Source organism: Megalops cyprinoides, chromosome 4 (assembly GCF_013368585.1).
Source record: "Megalops cyprinoides isolate fMegCyp1 chromosome 4, fMegCyp1.pri, whole genome shotgun sequence".
Taxonomy (NCBI): Eukaryota; Metazoa; Chordata; class Actinopteri; order Elopiformes; family Megalopidae; genus Megalops; species Megalops cyprinoides.
The window spans coordinates 35,601,528-35,623,160 of NC_050586.1; the positions used below are offsets into that span (position 1 = coordinate 35,601,528).

The 21,633-nt window shown below is 41.1% G+C and overlaps 1 protein-coding gene across 1 annotated transcript in view; it reads right to left on the minus strand.

Moving 5' to 3' along the window:
* parp8 (poly (ADP-ribose) polymerase family, member 8) overlaps nucleotides 1-21,633 on the minus strand; it is a 46,118-nt gene that overhangs the window by 11,860 nt on the left and 12,625 nt on the right. The window contains exons 3-14 of the mRNA XM_036527828.1: nucleotides 17,734-17,771; nucleotides 16,686-16,775; nucleotides 15,427-15,497; nucleotides 13,390-13,455; nucleotides 9,796-9,890; nucleotides 4,226-4,286; nucleotides 3,964-4,054; nucleotides 3,374-3,440; nucleotides 2,921-3,049; nucleotides 1,881-2,469; nucleotides 1,444-1,497; nucleotides 1,252-1,347 (exon numbers count right to left, since the gene is read on the minus strand). Of these exons, the coding sequence (XP_036383721.1) occupies nucleotides 1,252-1,347; nucleotides 1,444-1,497; nucleotides 1,881-2,469; nucleotides 2,921-3,049; nucleotides 3,374-3,440; nucleotides 3,964-4,054; nucleotides 4,226-4,286; nucleotides 9,796-9,890; nucleotides 13,390-13,455; nucleotides 15,427-15,497; nucleotides 16,686-16,775; nucleotides 17,734-17,771 (1,447 nt within the window). The remainder of the gene's footprint in view (nucleotides 1-1,251; nucleotides 1,348-1,443; nucleotides 1,498-1,880; nucleotides 2,470-2,920; nucleotides 3,050-3,373; nucleotides 3,441-3,963; nucleotides 4,055-4,225; nucleotides 4,287-9,795; nucleotides 9,891-13,389; nucleotides 13,456-15,426; nucleotides 15,498-16,685; nucleotides 16,776-17,733; nucleotides 17,772-21,633) is intronic.

Sequence of the window (21,633 nt, forward strand, 5' to 3'; positions counted from 1 at the left end):
TGAATTCCTTTTTGGAACAGAGAGAACAAAGAGAAGGGATCAAACACAGACCTTCAGGAAGATGAAATTAAATTAGCCATAATCCTGAAAGGGAGAAACAAAGTCACTTCAAACAATTACTTCAGTCCTGATATAAGGATACCAAAAAAACCAAATAAAAGAAAAAAACAGTGATAATATATTTTGTTCCAGATTTATTTAGTTGTAGTTAGTGTGCATAAGCCTAAATCTTCCCTGATTATTTTATAATTAAGTAAGGGAAGATTTTCATTTAGATATCCATTTTACTACTGAGGTTGTGTGTGAAATTCTGACAGTATTACAAAAGCAAGGAAAGTCAATAACATGGCCAATCTAAAAACATTTCCTAACATTTCCACTTCTGGAAAGAATCCCCAACTCAAGAGCCTGTCAACACCATATAAATTTCCTGCCGATATTGCATTTTCATTTTATAGGTAATCATACCAAGGCGTTGAACATATACAAAAGTACATATTTCCCAGCAAGTACAAGTCGGTTTCAGTACTGAATGTACCTGCCTTGCAAAAAACACAACTTTCGAGAAGAGCTTTTTTTAATTTCTGTGAGATAAACTATGTTCAGCAAAGGAGAAATAATGTGTACAGTTGTGGGAGTTATGCCAAAAATAGCAATGGCACTTGCAAATACGGAACGTTGTTTCACTGCATATACTAGTGCCCAAACATCTGAACGGAAACTAATTATACAAAAACTGCTGCCCCACAAGAACCGCTAACATTTCATACATATATTCACATACTTTAAGTCAGCACTAGAAAGACCATTTTTCCTAGACTGACAGAAACTGCATTCACTGTATTATTCTGAGTTACTCTGTTAGAATTAAATCAATACATTTTGCATAAATAGAGTTCTTCTTGTTACGGAACATTTTGTCTCTTGAACAATCATAACATAATTGCAGGGGAATTATGGCATTCCTTTTCGAAAATAAGTTGACGAGATATAACGGGTGCTCTCTCAGTTCTATTAGGAGGCTTTGCCAGTTTCGATGGGACTATTTTAATAGAAAGACGTGTGAGGATTTTTTAAAATTGCCTTCCTTCCTACCCATTTTCAGTATGTATATTTTGCAAATATACTGATACAGTACTGGTAAAAACACAGCATTATGAAAAAGCTTTCCTGCATCCTAAGCAAACAAGTGAGACATTTACCATGTCCTGAACCCCGCAGACCTGCGGGTGAAATGGTGGCCCTACTCACTCTCAGCATCGGTCCATTCTGGAACACATGGGGCTCATCACAGACCACGCAGAACTCATTAAGGACAGGGATCCTCTGCTCAGCGTACTCCATAGTCTGCAGTTAAGCAATCACACAAAGGCTGATGAGTAAGCACTCTCTGCAAGTGTAAAACACACTGTTTAAATAGGCCTGACTTTGGAAAGACTTTACCTGAACAAGAAAGCCTCGATCTCTTACTGGTATTGACTTCGCCCCACTGTTGGGCTGCCCAGGGAAGGAGAGAGGAATACATTATGCGCTACTCTTGCAGCTATCCTTCATCACATCACAAGATTTCTTCAAATACCGCAGGGGCTAGTCTCCTTTGAAAACACAGGCGATCCATTAATGTGCTGTGAATTTGCAAATGTGAAAAACCCCATGATGCATCTCCATCTACATTCCAGCTCACTGCTGATGCAGAAGGAAGACTATCTGATTCCACATGGTTCTTTGGAGGACCACCGTCAAAGGCATGTTAGTATGATCATTCAAAACACTGCATTTCTGGCACATGAAGTTTACCTCTGTAAAAAAAAATTATAGTGAGGTCACAATGTTGGTCGGCCAGCCTGGTAGGGGTCACAGCATGACATTCGCCCGCTTACCGTGGGAGGCGTGGCCAGCGATGGGGCGAGGATCCCGATGAGCCCTGAGGTAAGAGAGAGGCGCCGGCCCTCGGAGACGGGCTCCTTGAAGAGGTCCGCCTTGCCCAGCTTGGTGCTGCTGGAGTAGGACCTGCTGAGAAGCTTGTGGTGTTTGAGCCCATCCAGCTCCTCGGTGCGGATGGTTCCGGAGCAGGAGCGGCTCAGCAGCCGGTGGGGCTTGAGGGCGGAGCCGGCGCCGCCCCCGCCGCTGCCCCCGCCCACGCCGTGCTCGCACCGCGGCTCCCCCGAGCACGACCGCGGCAGGAGCCTGTGAGGCTTCAGGGAGGCACAGTCGTCCGGCTTGACCGCGGACGGGCACGGCCGGGGCAGCAGTCTGTGGGGTTTGGGGAGCAGCGGCTGCTCCGCCCGCGGGTCGCTGGACAGGGAGCGGCCCAGGAGCTTGTGGGACTTGCTGGCGCAGCCGTCCTCTGGCTTCACCGTGCTGGAGCAAGTCCTGCGCAACAGTTTATGGGACTTGGACACGCCGTCCTGCTCCGGCTTCAGCTTCTTCTTACTCTTTCCGCATCCAGGAGGAGGGTAGCTGGGTGATCTGTAACCACAAAGTCGGAAATGCACAGTGGTCGAAGAGTTTGGCTTGCAACCCTAGGATTGTAGGTTCAGGTCCCAGTGTGGTTTTACCCTTGAGCAAGGACCTTAACCTGAATTTCATCTGTCAATATCCAACTGTATAAATAACATGACATAATGCTGGCAGTTGCTCTTGAAATGTGTGGGTACTAAGAAAATATATATATAGTATATATATATATATATATATATAGTATTTACCATAAACAAACAAAAGAGCCAGTGCTTTGAGGTAATAATACTGTAGATATTACCATTTAGAAACAAAGGGAGAGAACTCTAAATGAACCCTCCCGATAAGGCTACAAGGCAAATTATCTGTTATGTAAAAATACACTCAATATACCAAAACAGACTGTTGAACGAACCATGTGGTGTAGGCTGCTTAGAAGAGCTTAACGCGGTTTCTTTACCTGCGAAGAGTTGAAAAGATGTGCAGCGGTGACTTCACCTTCTTGTCCAGCTGCTTTTTGCTGTGTGGGCAGTTCAGTTTCTCTTTACTCTGCTGTTTCCATTGCTGTGTGACGAATGTCTGCATGATCCTGAAAGCAAGCAAAGAACAGATACATCTTTTCAAACAACATGAAACAACCTCTTATTTCAGTTCGTACAGCTGGTCAGATGTAACGCATAACAATAATGATATAACTACTTTGCTCTTATATAGGATTAAGTGATTCAGTAGCAGCAGCGATCCCATCTGCTTTTTTTTGCTGGAGAAAATTATGAAGGGCTTTTTGTTTTCAGAACAAATCAAAAAATGTTCACAAACATTCCAAAAAATTACAAAAAGGAAGCAAAAATCATTAACAAATTTAGGTGACACACACACACAAAAAAAACACAAAGTAATATCATTAACTTACTTTTTTAATTGATGTCCGAGCCCAAACCTGTCTTTGGTAGACACTTGGAAAACATCAACTGTTGGAACTGAAAAATTTGTAATTCATGATTACTTTGACAACAAGCACTTAAACCTAAGGAGAATGATGAATTCTGCAAGCTTACAATTCCCACACTTCTAAATGTCGACGGGAAGGGTGTGGGGCAACTAGCTGTTGATTGTATTGTATATCATAGAAATCAGCCTTTGGTAACAGATTAATAAGTCTCTGTGTGAAATTGTAAAAGGTAAGCAATGTTGGTTAATTACATGTCTACAGAACAATGGAAGGAGGAAGCTAAAGCAAACATTACAAATTGCTGCCCCATCAGAAATTCTAATTAGGGAGCTGTGGAAAATTAATGGTGTAAGTACCAAAGGTAATCTCTGATATTGGTAACGGGCTGTTGAGTCCTAATATGCTAAGTGTGCCATAAGTTTTATCAAAAGCTATACACTTAGGGTTCTCAATATTGTGGACAGCTCAGCTGTACTTTAACTGGATCAATCTAAATGTTGCATGCTGTGCTTTGCATAAATCTGATTGGATAATATTGTTTATGTCCTGACCTGGTCCATTCAGGTACTGCGTCAGCGAACAATGGAGACGCACAATGACAGGTTCTGTCCTGATCACATCCCACGCAAGTGCTATTTCCTCCTGGGAAAAAATAACATGATGGTGTAAAATGTTTCCACAACATGAAATACAATGAGGTAAAATTTTTGATTTATGGAAGAATGGGATGAAAAATCAAACTGGCAACAGCACCAATGTTGCTACATATACAGTAAGTACTTTTGCAAGGAAACATGAAAAAGCATTACTTACATCTAGGAAACTGACATCGATGTGTAAATCAATGTCAACATCATCGATCGCACCATATTCCCTATGAAACATTAGAGAAAACTTTGTTTAGGTTTTGCGGAGTCTAACTTGGGTGTTTACATTCTTATTCCAAACTAAATCCTAAATTGGAGTTAGTTAAACACCTAAATTAGACTTTGCCAACATTAGGAAATTCTTTGGCAGGTTCATAATATCAGGACTTTTCAGCATGACAGTATAAACCCATAATTCCATTTAAGATAAACATATTAATTGCTTCTATACAATGCAGCTTCTGCACACCTTCATTACCTTGAGATTAACACTGAAGACACAGATTAAATGCTAAGGTAATCACCACACTTGTCTTAACATCATCATCATCAGTCTAACTGCAGCTGTCATTATCCAACTGATGTTTATTATTCAAGCAGCATTCCACGCTTCAGGAACATTGCAGTTTAGTCATCAGTGCATTCTTCAGCTCTCTGAAGTTCAGTGAATATGTGAGAGGGGTTTCAGACAGTTTAAGACAGACGGACAAAATGACCAGGTCAGTGAACACTAGGGGGTCACTGGGCAAATGCCAGAGACCTGAGCTGACTTCAAAGTCTATGCACTTTGACATACAGTACTGCAGGTTACGTTAGACCACAGTTCAGGGATTTGGACATTTCCACACTCAGTACATCTTAAATGTTTATAGTTAATTCATCTGCAAAATCTTTCAACGCAGGCAAGCATACTAATTAACCATAAGTCCATAAATAGGAGAGAGTGAGATCAGTCACAAATTCATGCTTAAAAAGTATACTATAAATATCATCTTTCACTACCTTTATCATTTAGAATTCTCCAAGACCTAAACTTTTTTTTCAGAGTATAGGCAAAGATGCCTTCATTAACAGTAACTATAAGCAGATCTGCCACTTTTTGATACACCGTTCATTTTATTGCTGGAGCATAATTACTTTTGCTGCAGGTTACCAACAGTTCCCAATAATACGTTTTTCTCAATAAACTGATTGGTATAAAAAAACAACCCCAAATCACAGGGATAAACAAGACTGGTGATTTGGGAATAGATGGGGAATATGTGAACAGATTAAAATATGAACATAAACACCAATACATATCATACAAAAATTGTGTCTGTGTACGGAAGCTGTGTGACAAGCTGACAATGTCTGTCTTTGACCCCTGTTACTGTCTCCTTTCTACAGAAGATAATCCACATAAAGGAATTTCTGAATTATCCAAAAAATATGGATTACAACCATCATGTTAATTAAAAAAAAAAACTAAAACGTAATGAATGATGTAAGACGTCTTAATTTGCCTTACTGAACATGCTGTATTGATTATTTATGGCAGCGTATTCAGAGCGACAGAACGGTTTCCAGTTCAGAGGAGGAACATATGGGCAAAAGAAAAAGCCCCTGGCATGGCACTGCTCTCCTAACAAAGCCAAGTGCCATCCACCGCTATCTACCATTCATCTAAAGTACCCGCTGTCGTTTCCCAAAAAGGCCGGAAAATGGTCAGAGTTTAATGAGATGCGAGGACCCTTATTAGGCTTATTCTGAGGAGATTAAGGCTCCTTGACAGCAGCGACTTCCTGCAGCCCACTCCGCACGTTCATTTTTCATAAAGTCACCGCGATGGCTGTCGAAACGCCCAGGGCCAACTGTCACCATGGCTACCCACCACTCCCTAACAACAGCAGCGTTTGTGAAGCTGGGCTCTTTAAAAATGTAATCCTCCTTTCAGCAAGAGAGGCATTTCATGCAAATTTAGACCGCTAAGTCATATAACCATATAAATATGTACACATATACTGAAAAAAAAAATATGTATATATAAATATACACACACACACACACATATATATATATATATATATATATATATATATATATATATATATATATATATATATATACACACACACTATATGGACAAAAGTATTCAGACGCCTGACCATTACATTGTAATGACTTTGTATTCAAATACATATACTTTAATATGGAGTTGGTCCCCCTTTTGCAGCTATAACAGCTTCCACTCTTCTTGGAAGGCTTTCCACAAGAGTTTGGAGTGTTTCTGTGGGAATTTGTGCCCATTCATTCTGTAGAGTATTTATGAGGTCAGGCACTGATGTTGGACGAGAAGGCCTGGCTCGCAATCTCTGTTACAGTTCATCCGAAAGGTGCTCGATGGGGTTGAGGTCAGGGCTCTGTGCAGGCAAGTCAAGTTCTTCCACACAGAACTCATCAAACCATGTCTTTATAGTCTTTGCTTTGTGCACTGGGGTACAGTCATGTTGGAATAGAAAAGGACCTTCCCCAAACTGTTGCCACAAAGTTGGAAGCATAGCATTGTCTAAAATGTCTTGGTATGCTGAAGCATTTAGATTGCCCTTCACTGGAGATAAGGGGCCTAGTATGTGTGTGTGTGTATATATATATATATATATATATATATATATATATATATATATATATATATATCCAAACTGAAAATTTGTAAAATCATTATAATTTAGTAAATCACTTCAGACTCCATTAGATTTGCAGTCTTTTTCTGTCTTTTTAGCCAATGGTGTATTTTTTTTGTCCTCAACAGTGTCTTGGGAAAAAGACACACCACTGAGGTGGATTTTCACAAGCACTTAATACAACTGGCAAGCTGGACTAAACTTTTGCACACATGGATGAAGGGCATGCCTAATGATGTAATTTCACATGAAAATGTACCATGTAAGTTTCAAAGCCCCTTAAAGAGAACCTTGGGGATTTATGTAAGAATATCAATATTTTACAATCACTCTTTCTTTGAACCCATACATCTAATTGGTGCTTGACATTCATTACATGCCCTCTTGAAAGTCATTAGTATTGAACATGTCAACCTTTTTTGGTTTTCCCCCAAAGAACCTTTGAATGTCAAACAAGCCCCAACTGAGCACAGTGTACACAAGCAAATGTCATGTGCTGTGCTCAGCCTTAATGCATTTTCAACCATGGGAACAACGCATCGTTCCCTGTGACATCCAATTCTCTGTGCACAGCTTCAATATTTTTTGACCTGGGGCTCATGGTTCATGCATGTCTAACATTTTTATTCAAAGCCACCATTGATCAAAAATGGGTGCATGGAAATATTTGTAGTTTCCAGACTTTGCATTATTATTATTAACAGATACCCTTATCTAGAATACTTTCATCACTTAAATACCATCAATTTATGCAGTTGGTTAAAACATATACTGTTTGCACTGGTGTCAACTCCATGTCAAACATTTCCACGAGGATATTAATGAGTTAAAAATGGACTTAAATAATTGCTATCTGAACTCTTTCCTTATGCAGTCTTCCCTGAACAGTGAGTCAAGTTAATCAGCTTTAACAAATTCCTCATACTGCATAAGCCCACTGTTTCCCAAAGGTGCTCCTTTTAATACGGACAACCAAATTATGAGCATTTTAACTTATACTCAAATTGCATTTAAAATTACAAAAGTTGTTTTTTCAAAAAGCATCTCCAGACATAGTTTTAACAATGTGAAGTTTAATGGACCTATAAACTTGTTTACACAAGCAAAAATACACTGTTCATAAATCTGACCCTGGAATATAATGGGTGGCTTACGGTAACGCATTTCTGAATTGTATGCAGGAAAAAAGAGAACCTCAACATGGGTTTCATTGGGAATCATGAGCCCATGTTAACTGCCTACACCGAACGCGGTTTGCGGCGAAGTTTAATGAACCATTAAGTCGTAATGGTGACAGAAAGTCAGTCTTTCAGCGGGGGCTGCGCGGAGAGGCAGGGAAACTCGCGGTGTTCATTTCCACTCGAGGCAGGCGCCGGAGTAATCAAAGCTTCATTAGGCTGAACATCTTGGAAGCTTAGCAGATTGCCGTCAGGTGTTCATTTGGCCGGTTACATTCTAAAGGACACCACGTCTCCCGCTGACGACAGATTAAGACAGAAAAGGGGCCGCCACCGGAGCCCAGAAGCCTGAGCGTCTTTCCCTCTCTCCGTCTCGCTCAGCGAGCGGTGCGACTGTAATCGTGTTGGCACGGAACGACCTTGAGTGGACTCCTCCCCGCAACGAAGGTAGGAGGTTAACGTCATGGCAGGGCTCGACGTGCTGTAACACATAAATCATCCCCCGTAAAGGTTGTTAAGGCAGGCCACGAGGGGGCCCGGGGGGGCGGCCCATCCATCTCCGTGACGTATGGTTTGGAAGAGGACCGGTGACTGCCCGGGCGTGGGGATGGAGAAACAGGTGATCGCGTTCTACATCATATTTCGCGGCTGGTGGCACATGGGTCTTTAACAACAGCTCCGCCAAACGCCGGCGGGGTTAGCATCGATGCTCGCGGACCGTTTGTGATAAATAATGTATTGCAATGATTTTATTGTGGGACTGATGCATCTTGGAGCACTTCAGAGACATGAGATAACAGCAGCACATAGCCTAAGCGTCTCTACTCTTAGCAGCAGGACAGTAATCATTAAAACTAAAGGAAAGTGCAAACATACATTACATATCAAATACGTGGCAGAGGTACGGCTCACATAAGGGGAAAAAAGGTAACAGCGTGTTGTTTGTAACTGTTATTAGAATGAGAAGACCTAAACTAATCAAAACATTTTACTTTTGCCGTTCTGCACAGGCAATCCTGTCATCACTGGTGAGCAACAATAGTGTAATTGTTTATTTATAGTGCAGGTCATTAGCATATTTTTAGTGTCAAATGTACATGAGGTCTCGGTTATAATCTGAGGATTTGCTTCCACTGACTTATTGTCTCATTATTTGTTGCAGTATGCATTTTTAAGCAAAAATAAAATATAGCATTCATGACAGCATTCCGTCACTGTATGCCCTCCCCCCAAATGCTGCAGTCAGTTTGGTTTTAAGATCATTCACATTTAGCAATAATTGTTTATGTTTGAGGTCCACCGCGTACATTGTCACTTTCCGTCTCTTTAGGATGCTGATCAGATACACGGCTGTGACATTTAAATGTGTCTGGGGCGATCTGTTTCGTGGGCCGAGGCGGCACATGCTGAATCATATCGTGGCGCCAACAAACAACCACATCGATTTTCGGTGACGGATTCCCACCTTGTCCGACCGCCCCCGATACCGCTGTCTCAATGACAACGATGACTAAATCCACCCTCTAAGCATTGTCCACAGTGACAGCCCTGCGATGGAACTCAAAGCACATCACACAAATTCATCAGCTGTCCACATTCCCTTGGTATATCCCTGTCTGCAGAGAATTACATTCTGAGAACACACAAAATCCATCCCTCTACACAGAATATTCATGTGATACTCGATGTGCACTCTTGAAACCCTCATTAACATATAGTGAATCTCGGAAAGACAATTGTCACACTCTTATGTAAGCCCCTTTGATGGACAATACAGCCTCACTCCAAAGCAGTGGTCTTGATCCCACAGAGAGTAATACAGAAGTAGAGGAAGAGAGAAGGGTTATAAATGACGGAGAGAGAGGGAGAGAGAAATGGGGGGCAGGCTCCTTTACCTGAGAGATACTGCATGATGTCCATATATTTCCCTCACTGCTGCCAGGTCAGCCTCCAGCTGTGGGTGTTTGTGGAGCTCTCCATCGTAGTTCACCTATCAGACAGGCCTGGGGTCAGGTGACTTGCAAAGCCTATCTTACATTTCCGTGCATCTCATTCTGGTGCCCATATACCGGAGGATTCTAAGTGAGCCTTTTTGATCTCAACTTTCACCTTCTGTTCAGACGGATGATTAAAAGCAGGAGTGGAATCTTCGGCAGGCTGGGGGAAAAAAAAGTCATCGGATTTGTGAGCAGAGATCTCCAGGGAGACTCGGTGCGTGACTGATCAGCATTCCTGTCCAAAGTTAGCCAGCCTATAAGCTCAAAACCTTCAGGATGCCATTTGAATACAGACGGAGAAAATCACATCTTGGAACGGTGTCTGAACAGTGGAAAGCGTTTTTATCCCACCCTTCATCAAAACCCACAGCACAAAAGAGAACAGAGGAATATGTGAACACTTTGTCAGCTTTGTATGCATGTCCCTGTGCTTTAATCAGCAGATAAAAACACTGCCAGGAAGCATGGAAGACATTGCCTGAAGAGCCGCTATCTGTGACTTTATAAATAACCAGCTAACTACACCGATACTTCCTTTCCCATTCCATCTCTTTAATTGGTTCTTTTGTTGGAGACCAGAATTAAATTAGACAAACCGGGCGTGCTCAGACAGCACAAAGGTCAGAAAAGGTCTTTGGTGACTTTGTGGACTAGTGGCCCTGCCATCGCGCCCAGTGTGGATGCCAGATCCTAAATGGGACACAGTACCTTCCAACAAGGTATCCGAATTGCCCCAAGGTACCCGAGTCTGTATCTAACTGTATGGATGACATGCGTAAGTTGCATGCCATGTACACTGAATCCTTTGAGGTTATCTTTCCTTCGTTTAGCACTACGTTAGCAATCTATTGTGCATCAGTGCATATTCTCACAAGCTGGGGCACTGGTCTGGAGACATCTCTCTCCCTATTACAAGACAAATGTCTTCCGTCTCAGAGCCAAAGAGCATTCGTCACAAGCCTGCCTGCCATGGCAGAGTGATGAGGCCAGGTCTTCGGCGTCCTTCAGGCTGCTCTTCCGCATTTCTCTGTCCAACCGATCGCCGACTTTATCCACACATGTTTACACACGCGTGCACACAGCAAAGTCACCATGACCTTCCATTGGTGGAGCATGGTGTGAGGATGACTGACACCGGGTGTGGAGAGAAAGGGGCGTATGGCCGTGTCCTTGCTACAGGGATCTGATGGTAGTCCCGGAAGGCAGACCATGATCCAGTTGTGTCAGAGCAAACCAGAAGGCATGAGGGATAGCGTGTAGATGCAATGAAGTGCTGTGCTGCTCAACACTCCAGGCCCTGTCTGCGCTACATGCTACATGTAGACGCATCTTGCACTGGCTCGGTAAACGTAGCGTAGTGAATACATACTCAAAGCTACAACTAACATGGTTGGTTAGATGCGCCATCATGTAAGCGCTGTAGTGTGTAAATCAATCCAGAAACATGCTGCTATCTTGGGCAAAACAGGATGCACTCATTCAAACACTCATTCTTGATGGACACTGCCACTGTTGAACTGAACCGGCACACTATACTTCAGAGGAAAGTCAACACAGAAGAATTATATTAATTCTGCTGGTTGAGAAATACTCTCTACAGTGCAGAATGAGTCACACAAACCTTTGAACTGACAGAAGTTCTGAAAAGTTTTAAAAGTGCTTTTATTAAGAGCACATTACAGCCCCTGACTTCTTTCAGGTAATTTACCATGAAATCAAAAGCCTCCATGCTTAGGTAGAGACGTGACATAAAGCATTTTTATTTCTCTATTCTCCTGTGTTGTTGGGTCCCTTCCAGCGTGTTGTTAAGTCTGTAAACCAGCAGGTGGTAGAGTGGCTAGGGCAGCAGAGTGCTGTGGGCCTTGCGGTTGGCACGGATGTTTAGCACCGCTGTAACCAACACTGTTCTTGTGTGCCAGTAAAAATGGGTTACGATATGCATATGCAGTCAAACTGTAAGGCGTGCAAAACATCTCGCACCATTTTTCACAAGGTGCTGAGCTGAGTGTCAAAACTGGAAATTTTCCCTGGGAAAGAGCATTGTTGTTACACGCAAGCTCCACATTAGGCCATGTTGTGGAATGCAATATGTTTCTTATTTTTCATCAGGTAACAAGAATTGCAGTCGTTCATGGGGGTAAAGGGGTACAGGTCTTTGGCTTGGAGTCTGTGGAAGGGGTTGTACCTTTGTTGTTGACCCTTAATTTGGACATCATAACAAGAACAAAAATAAGAGGAAGTGATGAGGAAGAGGAAGAATGCTGTGAACAGCAGATGTGAGAATGAAGTGGTGAGTGAGAATTTTATACTTGTGGATGTGACAGGTTGGTGACAGTCTTAAATGAACAAATGAAATAAACATACTTTACTTTGCTCTAGAACGAACATATGCATCATGGCTCTTGGTGCACAGAGTTGCAGTGAAATTGATTGCCTTCAGGAGTTCTCTAATGAGTTCGTAATAGTATGCAATCAAACTAGGAACATTATGTGTTCCGTGTTTGGAGCACCTGCAGAATAATGGGGGTTAGTTTTATTTAACACAATGCAAAACTGGCACAATGCAATGCATACCAAATGAAACCCTTACATACAACCATGACAGATATTCCTGAATATTACACAACACAGTCAATTTAACAAATTGATTACATCAACATTCACTTGCAGCATAATTAAACTATATCAGCAGCCAATACGTTGTGCTGGGGCAAAAATCCAACATCACCGATAAATATATGGCAAGACAACAGCAATGGGATCACTCGTTGGGGCACGTTTTGTCAATACTGTGTTAAATTCACTTTATATTGGTGAGTCATCTATGATAAGTCTATTAATATCACCCTAATATAAGCAGATTTATTTTACACAAACTCAGATCAGTTTTAATTCCATAGAGATTCACATATAGCACTGTTGTCGCAGGCGTATTCCTGGATACCTATAGAAATAACAGCCTCAGTTTGTTTCAATGAGCTTGGAAAGATGTATAATCACTTTCTTGACAGGTTCTGAGACTAATTTGTTTGAATAATTGAGTGACAGACAGGCTAGCAATTATGAAACATTGAGTTTCTCCAAACACGCTCAATATTAATGAAACTGCAAGAGTGATCAGCTCTAGACAGTTTGCATAACCGAAGCACTAATTTAATAAATGTTGCAAATCCATCATGTAAAATGGAAACAAGCTTCAAAGTTTCATTAATGGACTGTCAGTGGCACTGCCTCTTAGTGGCTCTGCAGATTGCTCTGAATTGTAGATGAGCAAGCCAGTAGGAGCGCATGTAACTGCTGACTTCAACAAATCACACTTTACTCCGCAAAAATGGCTTCATGTGATTTCGCGTTTTGGCGCAGTTAAGAATACTGTGCTTCTGAGCAGGTTTTGACAGTTATTGACTATCTGACCGTTCTGACAAGTAAGCCCCTGGAGGGAAGCTGGGATCTATAAATGTATAAGGAAAGGATAATGCTCCTCCCACTCACCTGGCCGCCGTAATAGAACTCCTCTGAGTCATTGTCCTCCGAATCTTCCTCTATGGTGGAATGACACTGAAAGATGCAGGCAATTTATTACTTCACCTTCCAGGTCTAAATATTCCTTCAGATTAAACCTTGCCTGGAGCTCACTGATGTCATTTTCTTATTATGGAACAGAGAGATTCTGTTATTTCCGTTCAATCTTTTTTTGAAGCTCAAAGTGCACTTACTTGATCAGTTGAAATATCTGCTCAAATGTATTTCCATTTTTGAGTAAAAAAAAAACTGATAATAACCACAAAATATATTGCAGATGATACACTCAGCATGAAGTAAATCTAGATAAAAATCTCTTCTTGTAGCAAGTCCCACACCCCGTCACATTTCCATTTATTAAAAGTTGAGTAATATGACTAGACGCTTCTACCAAGACTACCACACTTAGACCTGCCCTTCCACTGGTCTATGTACACACTGACTAACACACTATTCCCTGTGTCTGTGCCAGCACACAGTACAGTATGGATGTAAGTAAGTACTGGTTCCCTGTGCAGTTGTCTGGCCTGCAAGTAATGACTGTATAGCACCCTTCTCATGGTTGAACCGCTCACTTTTGTTGTCTTGACTTCATTTGTGTTGAAGTGAAACTGGTAGTGCAAAAACCACCATGAAGATTTAACACGAAGATATTTCAATATTGTCAAGATGCTGCAGCCTATCAATCTAACCAATCATTCACAAACTCTGCTTGGCTCTAACATCTCTCCAGGTTAAAAATAGGATGGCTTTGAGAGCCTGTGTGAGCAACATGTTTTTGTTTCTCTATTTTCATCAGACTTTGTTCGCCTCTCATCACATGTGCCTCTCCGACTGATGAGGTGATGTGTGGCTTATGTAACAGTCAAAGTCGCTGAAGCACATCATGGTCAGTCATGGATGATAAATTAATGAAATTGAGGTCCATAACATTTGATCAAAATCCATACGCTGAAGACCCTCACTATTAACAAGTTTGTGATTTGCAGTTTTGAGCGCTTGCTTCAGATAGCACACTTCCTTTTCTCTGTCAATTTTTTTTTTTTTTTTATCATCATAAATTTCCAGTTTTTTCATTTTTGTGCTCATTTTTGGAATTGCTAATTGTGTGTGAAACTTTACTGTGCTTTGCTTATGTAGGAGTGCTGAAGAAAGGTGAACGGAATCCTCCGATACGCTTTCATGTTCTGCTGTTTTTAACACTGCAAGACGAACAGTGCGCCACAGGAAAGCGAATGTCGATTGGAGGATACGCACATCTCACTGACATCATCTGATAGGACGAGCTGCTAGAGAGTTCTGATAGACAAAGCAATGAGGGGACCCTGGGCGACCTAATTCACACAACCCCTGGCAGAACTTAGCGAACAATGTTCTGGCACTGTGGACTTCCTGTGTACTTGCTAGATATTGTCTGGACTTGAACTTAACACTCCTTGAGCACAGGCTCAGCCTGTGCTCGGAATGAGTGTCTTTACCAGCATCCACTCTGGATCCTATTTAACACTAATGTATTGCATAAATAGAAATATGAATCCTTTATTTTTGTATTAGCACTTAATGTACATATAATATATTGTTTATCACATTATTATATAGATTTTATACTCAAAATACCATCAAGAACTAACCACTAACCTAAACCTGCATGATGCAGTACAGTGTTCATGGATTTTCCCATTAGCAGGAAAGTCTTGAACACATCGTCATGAATTGTGCGCTTTATTTTTGTAAAAACACATTTAAATAGTCATGTACAGAGTAATACATTTCTTTTCATGCTCATTATATAAATGATTCTGAAATGTTTGATGTTTTTGTAGGAAATGTGTAATGGTAGTTCTAGCATATGGTTGACACTGCATCGAGCATTTCCAATGAATTCAAGATAACCAATACAGCACAAAATATGTTTTTATATCAGCATATAAAAATAACTATTCCTCATGTGCCGCACAGTGACATAATTTTCTATGGCAACACAATAATCATTGTGAACTGTCTTACCTGGTTTTTGTCATTCTGAAGCTTTGATTTGATGGACAGGCAGCTGGTGGCATCATTGTTTATTCTAATTTCTGTTGACAATGAAAATTAAACTGTCAAAAATAAATCTAAAGATTCAGCAGTCTGGCAAATCAATCTAAACCACTTCCTTTCCAAATCCTGCTCCTGGTGAACCAATATGTATGCTGGTTTTAATTCAAACTGCTTTTAATGAATTATATTTGCCTGAAATGTTGATTTAATGCTGATCACCTTTACTAATCCAATAACCTGGTGTAATAAGAAGTGTTTGTACTGCTAATTTATTATTTATTGATTTACTACATTATTATGTAATGCTTATTTATTATATTTTTTTACCATATGCTATTCAAATTTAGAACAGCTGTCTCAGTTGATTAAAGTTAACAGCTTTATTGTCCTTGGCCCTTACAGATAATTGAACAATTAGTGGTAATCAATTACACTGAAAGTAATCTATAGTACTTATCTAGAGCACACACTTATGTCTCTTAGTTTAAATCCACACCCTGTTATGCATTTCTTCTACAAGTGATTTATACCAGATAACCCGGAGGAGGTGTCATATCCAGAACAGAAATCAAGTAACCATTTAATTAACCCTGATTAATTTATCCCAGTTGGAGCTACAACCAGCATATACAGTGGTCCCTCGGGACCAGAGTTGAGAAATGTTGCCCTCGACAAAGGGTGCTTGGCGAAATGAGGTTGTACTGCTGAGACATCAGTAAACTAAAAAATAAGATTCACTGTTTACGGAGGAGTCCGTGCTGAGCCCAAGACAACATGCTTTCTAAATTAGCAAGCTGAATACACTTCAGGCCCCACAGACTATGTACACAGATTTGCTTATTAGGTATCGGATTCTTTGCCTGCAGTGTCAACATTTTTTTGTCAAATGTGCAGGCAGTATATGAAGAAAGATAAACACTTTTGAATAATCGCCAAAGGGAAAGAGTGTAGACAAGTACTGGATTGCTGTTTTGCCTCCACAACTCTTGTTTCACTTTGTGAAAAGTGTGAGCTCACTAAACACAATCTGTGACATTCTTGAATTTGTGCGCCATTGATTTCATTACAATGATATGTGAAATTCATAAGTCTTTGATTTGGTTGTATACATATTACTTGTGTAGAATTTAAAACAACAGGTTCAAGACAAGTGTTTAAAGTGAATTAAGATGTGTGCAGGACAGTCATGCAACAGTCCACTTCATCAGTATGGCAAACTCGCTTACCTGTTGATACTCTGTGGAAAATGACCGGAATAGGATCTCTTGTAACTAAAACGTCATCATCATTTTCAGAATTTGACACGTAGGTGTTGTCTGTGAAAAAAGAACAGCTATCAGCAACTACATACAAATCTTTTGGAGACAATATTTTGCACATAAGAATAAAATTTTAAAAACTGCTGGATAAATTCATCCTGGGGCCCAGAACAACTTTTACTGGGGTGTGGAGTAGTCAATGAAAAAACTATTTTCAACCACTATTTCTCTGCTTATGTAAGTTGAGCTGCATATTTAAATTTTCCCTGCAGAATGCTGTGAGATGGGCCATGCTATATCTGTCTTCACCAACCCGCTGTGGTTAGGGGTGTTTGAGTCCCAATGTGGGGGGAAAAAAAACATTTGTTCTTTTGGAATAAAATAGTCCATTGGAACACAGTGGCAACGCGCTCTCTGGCAGCCAAGCGAACACCTGGTAGTGACTAGGCGAGCTAGTGTGGATTAACTGTCCAGAGAATAGAGAGCACTGTGGGTTTTCACCAGAAACTACCCACTCTCAAATAGTTGTTTTTCCCCTTTTAGACATGCCCACAAGTTCACAATGCACTGTAAGCATTCTGTGGACAAGTGAACGTAATCACTTTTTTTTTTGAGACTCACTTCATGTGCGTGGCCGACGGTCTTGTTTTAAAACAGGCATTGGTGATTACAACACTTTATTATTACTGAGGATGGCTTCTCATTACAAGGACTGAAGTAATTAAAAGAGAAAAAAAGTGGCACTGCGTGTCACATCTTCAGACTGTATTCTCGTCAGTGTAATGCGGGTTCAGTGGCTAAATTTAAGTCAGAGTGAATGAGTAGCATACTGGAAATTTTGTGGACAGTGTACCTTGGTAAACTCTGACAGGAAATAGCTATTCTGAAATAGGTTATGTGGTTTTTAAGCAACTTGTGTGCGATTACACAAAACAGAGATCGAAACTGCATAAATTATCCATCAAAGTTTTTTAAATTCTTTTACTAGAAATGTAAACATGGACTGACAGCCTACCTGGATAGTCTTCCGAGACGTGCACAGAATAGGACACCCTTTGAGAAGGAAAGATTAATCATTAGTCTGTAATTTATGACCAAAATCTAGAACATGTTTCCAGGGAGGCACTTTAGCAATGGGTACGCTATATGAAACACTCACTGGAATCAACAGATTTACCCACACAAGTCATTCTTCAAAATTATTAATCAGTCCTTGAACTGACAGTGCATGACTATGACAGTGCACTACTACGAAAGACAGTTAAACCACACAAAAGGTAAACCTTGGATATACTGTATATCTGTGAGAGATAAAATTTAAATGTGTGTGTGTGTGTGTGTGTGTGTGTATGTGTGTGTGTGTGTGTGTGTGTGTGTGAGAGAGAGAGAGAGAGACAGACAGACAGAAAGCCAGAGAGAGAAAAAGATCAGAAGACATCAGAAAAACATTGTCTCTATTGTCTCTGACACCAATTTCAAGACTTTGGGAGCTCTTGTCAACTTCTTGAACTTCAAGGCTTCCGATGCATACCCGTGAATGAGGCACCCACTATGTGCTTTTCAAACCAAAGTCTAGTGAAGTTTTTCCAACAGGCATTTCATTTCCGGGTTACCTAACTTCACAAGACGTGCTTACGCTGGAACGTGATTAATGCAGCAAACAACTTACATTCTCAGCACCACAGACCTTCAGAGATAATGCTTCCTGCACTAAGCACACATCCTTCACAGCACAGGCTGAGGTATATCTTTCCTTCTCATTTCCGCATGACTGCTCTCCCAGATCTCCCACATAATCTGGGAAATTGCACGATTGAAATTAGCACGGTTACAAACTGCTACAAATGAGCGCATCGTACTGTTTCTAGCAGCCTTGCACTTCATGAACTCGAGATAACATTCCCTGCCAGACAAAAGAAAGATGGATACATTTTCACCAACAATGCTGTCACACTGCAAGTTGCTCTCCTTGTTTCAAATCCCAAATGCCAAATACTTCAGTGACTAATATGATGAAAGCTGCAGTATTGGTTTAGATCTCTTCAGCTGTAAAGCTGAAAGGCTCTTCCTGCATTATTTTAGTCTTGCCCTTGGAGGCTACTGAAAAAATCGGATGCACATCATTTGATATATGAAGGAAGCAGACAACTCCACACAGACATTTCAACAGAAAATGTTTTGGGCATCCAGTCTAACGCATCAGGAAAACATTTGATGCTTGTCATTAGCCTACTTCCTGACTAAATTCAGCAGATACTAATTAGATGCTGATTTAGACACTGACTTAATAACACTGATTTTGTGGTCTTAACATTAATGAGATGTTGAGTTATTTCATTGCTTTGGTTTGTACAGGACATACCACAGGCAATACAGCTACTTTGAAATAACACATGAAGTTAAGGGGAATGTATGAGATTTGTCCTCAAAGCCTTGATACCGTGGACTGAGAGCTGATCTCTATAGCTCTCGCTACACCGAGACGATTTTGTGCTAAAGATGACGTAAAATCAATCTATACAAAACCAGAGACGCATTAAGCTCTGCTCCATGTAACGTAAAGCTGTCATTAATCCCTGTGCTTGGCTTTCACTCCACAGGAGAAACAGGCCGCCACTGTAAGCACACGTTCGGCATGACCGGAGGAGAACAGATGGGGGCTGTGCAGGTGTTGACATTTGCAATTTTTTCTCCACTCCTAAAAAGTTGGGATGTCAAGTTACACTGAGGGCTTCGCAAATAACCTGAACGCTCCAGGTGTTTTTCAGGCAAGAAACAATTGAAAAACTAATTAACCAAATTGTTGGCTCAATTACACATTCAATCAAGTAAATGAGGTCTGCAGAATGCAGGGGAGCTGAGGGAAACCGATATGGGGCAATGTGTGAGACACAGTATTGTAAGGTTCTTTCAGGACGCCCACAGAAAACAAAGGGTATTTTATCTAGATTCTGGCATATTATATATAAGGTGATTTTGGACTGCAGGTCCACAGTTTTACTTGAAACTGACAAAAACCTGAAATATCACAGAGAGGCTGAACATTTTGCATTGCCACATGGGGACATTTCAAAACCTCAAGCAGGATAGTGACAGTGGAGGTTAACACTCAAAACAGACATTATTCAAAGTGGCATCTGGCCCTATGGAGTTGAGGACAACAGTAATTACACAGCACACGCTGAGTCAAATCTTGCCACATCTTCTAATGGCGGAAAGTATCACTTCCCTACACCCCTCAGTTGCAGCCCGTCAACAATAAATACGTGATTTGGCAACACAAGCCGAGGGCACCCATTCTAAATTGCAAAAAATATGCCAGCATAAAAAAAATAAATGTAGTCAATTAGAGCATTTTACTTCCAATCAACATTCAGGGGCTGCAAATCTAAATACACTTGTGAAAGTACACTCATCATTAATCTCCATCAGCCCGTTAATTACAGAATGAGTAGTTCTGAGACCTCACTCGGAATGTGCCGACATGAAAAAAAAAAAAAAAAACTCAAGCAATGGTTAGACTTCCTCAGTAATCAAGCACCACGATCCAGACCCTTAGCATTTTAAAAACAGGTTTAACGGTTTTCGCTCGCGCCGCCATTGCTTATGTAAATATGAAATATGAAATATACCCAGAGCACGTGTGCAGAGCAGAAACTTTGGCCAGACCGCTGATGGCAAGCAGAGTGCTGCCTTTGATCTCGCACCTGTGCTGATGCAGCTCAAAACAGGGCCGCACTCTAATGACGCCTTTTGTCCCTTGCAATCAGCAGCCTCTTCTCTCGCTACTAAGAAAAACCCAGTGAGTCTCGGGGCCCCAGTTTGGTCGAACTGCAGTATGCTTTGTCCTTAATTTCAGATAAGATTTAAACAAGCATCAACATTTTTTTAACATTACTCCCACACAACATTTTTATTCACAATCCGCAAACTCATAACTCATTCTGTAGAAGTGACATATTAGTGAAAAATTTAGTCACAGAGCTCCCTGTCTCATTAGATTGAATCCGGGCCTTGTTACCCATTTCCACAACATAGGTAAGAGAAAAAAAGATGGGTCTTCTCCCCCCGACTTGTGCAGTAGACCCAAGATTGATCACTTTAATATAGCTGTCTCTAAGAGTTCCGGTTTATGCTGAATATTCCTTTGTATACCGGTGCGTGGGTGATTCGATCCTGCTGACGTCCGCGGGATTTACGCGACTGGGAGAGGATAGAAAATTGCCGCCCTCTCTGATACATCCACATCGCTTTGTCGGGTGTCACTCGCCAGCCACTTGAATTTGCAAAGCACGTCATTATGAGGGAACACTTTGCAGTACACAACCCCCGCTCTCGGCTCAGTGACAAATGAAGACCAGTACAGAACTGGCACCTCCTGCCCTGGTTGCTTGCGGAGGTCCTTTCAAAGAGTGGAGTGCGCAGAACACCCCCACCCTCTCACCCCTCTCCACTGGCAACTCTGCTCTTGCCTCATCTCTCCCTATAAGAACTGAGAGGAATGCCTTCTCTGACACGTAAACAGTGTTCTGAGAATTACTGTGTATTTTACACTCGTACGGAATATATTTATTTACCTATCTATACATCTGTCTGTCCATCCATATATCTCAATCTATCTCTATATTTCTGTCTATCTACCTATCTCTACCTATCTATCTATACATATATATATACAGAGGGTAGACAACATATTAGAAATAATACTCTGGCCAAGGAATAACGAGCTACTTCAGGAAACCAGGCGCAAACTATGGCACAAACATTGTTTCCTCAAGACATCCCCACATTCCAAGATTATAATGCCTCATACACCTCGCTAAATGGATTCAAGAGTTGTCTCGTGAACACCAGGTTGAATTAACACATCACCAATGGCCTCCCCATTCCCTAGATCTAAACATCATTCTCTGGA